This window comes from Octopus bimaculoides, chromosome 26 (genome assembly GCF_001194135.2).
Source record: "Octopus bimaculoides isolate UCB-OBI-ISO-001 chromosome 26, ASM119413v2, whole genome shotgun sequence".
Lineage (NCBI taxonomy): Eukaryota > Metazoa > Mollusca > Cephalopoda > Octopoda > Octopodidae > Octopus > Octopus bimaculoides.
Genome location: NC_069006.1, coordinates 6,083,979 through 6,089,550, shown reverse-complemented (window position 1 = coordinate 6,089,550; position 5,572 = coordinate 6,083,979). Strand labels below are relative to the sequence as shown.

General features: G+C 36.7%; 1 protein-coding gene across 1 annotated transcript in view; it reads left to right on the top strand.

Moving 5' to 3' along the window:
* Positions 1-5,572, top strand: part of LOC106883622 (calmodulin-binding transcription activator 1) — a 156,358-nt gene that overhangs the window by 144,368 nt on the left and 6,418 nt on the right. The window contains exons 16-17 of the mRNA XM_052977093.1: positions 1,728-1,924; positions 2,877-2,954. Of these exons, the coding sequence (XP_052833053.1) occupies positions 1,728-1,924; positions 2,877-2,954 (275 nt within the window). The remainder of the gene's footprint in view (positions 1-1,727; positions 1,925-2,876; positions 2,955-5,572) is intronic.

Here is a 5,572-nt window from a genome sequence, read left to right as displayed (position 1 = left end):
TCTCTCTCTCTCTCTCTCTCTCTCTCTCTCTCTCTCTCTCTCTTTCTCTGTCTTTCTCTCTCCATCTCTCTTTCTTTCTCTCTCTCACAAAATTATTTGTTTTGCCTTTCAGTGATGCGTTTTTGTGAACTGGCACAATAAGAATCAGTTGAGCCTCTGACAATGCTTTGCAGTATTTTTATAGTCGTATCCCTTTACGTTCTGAGTTCAAATTTCCACAAAGTCTACTTTATCATTTACGTTTTTGGTCAGGGACCCTATCTTTTCCAGGAATTACCTTTGTCTCATTCTTCAGCTTCAAATATTTACCTTTAGTAAATCCTGTTTCTTGTGCCAGTGGCATGAGAAAGCATCCTTTTACACTCTGTAAAGTGGTTTGGCATTAGACAGAGAATCCTGTCATAGAAGCCATCTGAAAGCTGACAATGGCACTCAGCACAGCCCTGTGGCTCACTGGATCATGTCAAACCATCCAAGCGATGCCAGTACAGAAAACGAGCACTAAATGATGATGATGATGGCTATCCAATCGACAACCACCAATACTATCTCTACTTGTCACCATCTACAGCAACATTGTAGGTCTTGAATTAGACATTGAGATGTTTGCGACAAGTTTCTCAGATATCATGATCATAGTCAGATTGCTGAAAAATAAGAAGACAAGGGGCAGATAGATTGGGGCCAGCAAGGCTTTCCTGGAATAAACAAAATCTATTTCCCCTCTCTTTCTTGTTCCTGCATCTGTTTTATTTGGTTGTGGTGAACTTATTCTCATTTCATCTGACGATGGCGTGCCAACAATTTTGATGTCGACCTGCCTAAGACTACCTCTGCTTCTAAGAAACAAACAAGTGATCTAAAATAAAATTTGTCTTCAAAATTTTATTTTAAAAAAAAACAGCTGCTTAATAACAACAAAGTTACTTTGCTACTTTTTGCAGTATTTTCAAAATTAATTGAAACAAAGGCTTTGTATTTCATGGAAAAGGGTTGAAGTGATCTATATTAAAACTTGCCATCAAAATTTCGGGTTAATTTCTATTCCAAACACCAGTTTAATAATGATGAAGTTATTGTACTAGATCCTTCAGTATTTTCAAAATTAATCGAAACAGAGGATGTGTATTCCAACAGAAATATGGTAACAAAGGGATAAACTGTATCTGCTACTTTTTGCCTAGATTTTTGTATGAGTTTCTTCAAAGCTGTTTATATAACAGATATTGAAGAGCTTATTATATTACTCTCTGCTCTGAATGAGGCACTTAACACTGCCTACTCACTTGGCTGCGAGCAGAAGAACAGATAATGAATGAAGGAAAGGATATAAATATGATGATGATGTTTAGCTTCAGATTAACCAAGGCTGAGCAGACATATAACCAGAGACCTTCCAAGCATGACCATCCTTTTTTATATATATATATATATATATATATATATACATATCATGGTCCAATATGTCCTCATTTAGGAGGACAGTAAGTTGTCTTTTGAGGAGATCTGGTTATTATTTCTAGTAGTCCAAGTAAGTACATAGTGACCCTATTAGCTACCTTAACATCTGTTTTATTTAGTGATGAAGTTGCATTATTTATTATGATTAATTATAAATTAAGATGAAGATTTATAACTTCCAGTTTGAAGAACAAAATCTTTTCATTTGAGAACAAATCACCAACTAAAGACCGTTTCCTTGTCCCTCTCTCTCTCTTCCTCTCCAGTATGCATACTTCAAGAAAATGACACAAGCGGCTGTACTAATCCAAAGTCAGTTCCGCAGTTACTATGCACAGAAGCGGTACAAGAAGTCGCGGAGTGAGACGGATGCATCCATTCAAAATCAGTATCGCAGCTACAAAGAACCAGAGCGTCTCAAGAAAAGCCGTAACACATCTGTCATCATTCAACAAAGATTTAGGTGAGGCTGATTGGTTTCTTTTTTAAGAATAATTTTAATTTGTCAGTTAACCAATATGGAAAACTCACATTAACACACAACAAGTTTTTATCAAATAAAGTTGTGTGAGTTTGGTAAGAAGTTTGCTTCCCGACCACATGGTCTCAAGTTCAGTCTCACTCCATAGCACCTTAGACAAGAGTTTTTACTATAGCCTCAGGCCAAGCAAAGCTTTGTTAGTGAATTTGGTTGATGAAAAGTGAAAGACACTTGTTGTGTGTGTGTTCATGCGCATGTGTGTGTGTGTGCGCATGTGTGTGTGTGCGCATGTGTGTGATGATAGCACCCCCACTTTGTCTAGGGGTCCTGTCTTGCAAGTTACTTGGTGATGTCCCTAGTATTGGTGCCATGAAACAAAGTACCTAGTACATTCTGTAAAGAGGTTGGTGACAAGAAGGGCATATGGCCATAGAATATCTGCCTCAAGGAATTCCATCTGACTCATGCAGGCATAGAGAACTGGACGTTAAAACTATGACGACGACGGTGATGATGATGAAGGTGATTCTTTGTTAGGTTGCTTTCTAACTGCTCTGATTTGATGGGGTTGCAAAGAACCAAGTCTTATTTCTAGTTTATCAGTCTCCACTGCAGTTACCAACTGACACTTTTTGAACTTGTATGAAAAGTGTGTATAGAAAACGAGATCCAACATGCCCTGATTGCTCTAGGATGGCCTCACTAACTATCAACAGATGAAACTGACAAACAAGTTTCGAAGACCTATGGGGTCACGCATTACTTTTTGGTTGGTTGCCTTCATAAAAGAGATCCGTTGGGGCAGAATTGATGAGGGTTACTTAACAACAGTATCAACCTGGTGTGTTTACTTTCACATATCCTGTTTTACTCTTCTTTTTATTTATATTATTTTATCATTGTTTAATTTTCTTTCTCCTCTTCTTCCAACCAGGAGCCATTATCAACGGAAGCAGCCTGAGGAGTTGGATGGCAGCCAACTATCTCAATTAGTCAATGAAGCAAACGAAAGGTAAAAATTAATTACTTCTTCATCTCCGTTCCTTGTGGTTCTAGTCAGATCATTGTTCTTTTGTTTGTTTTGTTTATTGTTTGTTTTGTGTTGAAGTAGACTAATACTAATACAGACCCATGGACTAATGTATATATATATATATATATATATATATATATATATACACACACACACATGTACACACACATTTACTGATGTAGGAAGGCAATTTAGGTGAAGGTAGATTAATTTAGATGTATTAATATGAACTGAGAAGTAAAGCAAGACAAGTGTATGTGGCTGGATTGTCAGGATGGTCATTGGCGACCGAGTTTCTAATAAAGGTCTTTACTAGAGAAGGAAAAGAAAGTAGTTTATAACAGTGGATTATATAGCAGTTAGGACTAATAATGGTTAAGATAGTAACACATGAAGAAAGAGGTGAATTTGTCTGTTTGTCATTCTGAGTGACAAAGGTAGAAAGATAGACACAGAAGCAGAGAGGAGGGAGCCAAATAAATAGAAATAGAAACATTGAAATTTCGTTTTGGGATTTGGTTTGCAAGATTCTTTATGTGAGTTCATGTGTTGAAGCATATTTTGTTGTGTCTGGGGAGAGTCATTCTCTTTTGGTGCCTTTATAATTTAACACACTCACCAGTAAAATTTCCACTTATTTCTCTTTTATTTTTCTAAAATTTCCATTACGTCTTGCAACCTTTTCAATAGTTTTGACTATTGAAAAAGTTGCAAGATGCAACGAAGATTTTAGGAAAATTAGTAAAAATTTAGAAATAATTTTACCGGTGAGTGTGTTAAATTATGAGGCACGAAAAGAGGATGACTCTCCCCAGACACAACCAAAACATTGAAACTTCTTTATGTAACACAAACTCCTCAATCGTGGCTTTGAGGGATGCACATGGCCCTCAAGCATCCTTTCAGTGTCCCCTGGCAGTCCTCCCTCTATAAATATGATAAACTTTTTTTTAATTGACTTGTGTTTTACTTTTTCTGGTATGGCTCCCTAAAAAAATACAGGTTTGGAATCTGACCTGGATATTAAAAAGGTTGAGAACCATTGTATTAGACTGTTGCTATGGTTTTGAAAAGTTAACAAATTAGGGGACAGCATTAGGTAATGTCTTTGGTTTAAGGGCTTTGGCTAGAAGAAGTTCAGAACATGGCTGACCCAGGAAAAACCCAGAAGGAATTCTGCTTCTTGCAAAATAATAATTGTGTGCTCAGATACTAATAAGTACAGGTGATAGTTTATGAGATTGTATGCTGAGGCGGCAGTATGTACAGGTAACACTGTACTCCATAGTAATGAAACTCACCAAAATCAACAAATGTGTAATGATGCAAGATGTGTTGGGTTTTCTATGTGGAGGCCCCTGGTTTCTACAGACAACAGACATGACTAAACTGATAGACATGTCAGGTATCAGACCTACAATCAAACATGATGCAACCATGACCAGCTTCTCTGTTTTTCCCTATATAGTATATCTACTATATGTGTCCTTTCTTGTTCAAGACAGAATAGTTTGGCTGCTATGTCTTGCAGATCCGACAATCCTGTAGCAGCTCCTTCATTGACTCAGATGAATTACTCTGAGGTGGTCATGGTCTAAAACAAAGAACGGTGAGGAACAGAGGAGTAGAAGTGAAGTGAAGTGTTTGGACTGTATCTTAGGATGTTAATGTCATTCACACATGGCACTGCCTGACCATTCCATCTTGACATAATGTAGCAAATACTGATAGTGATGAGGAAGAGGGAGAGGTGAATTATGAAGCTCCGTTACTCCATTATCTTCATGTGATAGGATTAGATAGTAATTAATCATGTGTGATGACAAATTATCTTTAGAAGATGAAAAGGAGACACTTGGTGTACCATGGACATTGGTGATGCTATTGGTGTAACGACAAGCATAGATTCACTGGACATCAAATATATAAGACAAAAGGAACATAGCATGGAAGGCAGAAGAGAGGGGGTAGGGGTAAGGTGGAGTTGCTAAATAGGAGTCTAAGTTAAAGGAGTGAGGATGATTAGCTCTAACCATAGAATTAATGTTATAAGATTATTATTATTATTATTATTATTATTATTATTATTATTATTATTATTATTGAAGAAGGCGAGATGGCAGAATCATTAGCATGTTGGATGAAGTGCTTAGTAGTATTTCACTGTTGCTATGTTCTGAGTTCAAATTCCACCGAGGTCGACTTTACCTTTCTTCCTTTTGGGGTTGATAAATTAAGTACCAGTGAAACACTGGGGTTGATGTAATTGACTAGTCCCCTCCCCCAAAATCTTAGGCCTTGTGTCTTCAGTAGGAATCCTGTGACTAAGATGTAGCCTTCTGAACCATCTAAATGAGCAGCCCACTCAAAATTATGCTGAACCTCAAATGTGGCAGCCTCTCCAAATCATAGCAGCATGAGAAATGGACATTAAGTGATGGGGAGAATAATGTTGATATATGATATACACTGAAATGTGTAGATATATATTTGTCTCATATTTTCTATAGAAGACATTGTAACAACTAGTTTCACACTTGTGGTCATCATCAAAATGTTATATATATATATATATATATATATATATATATATATAT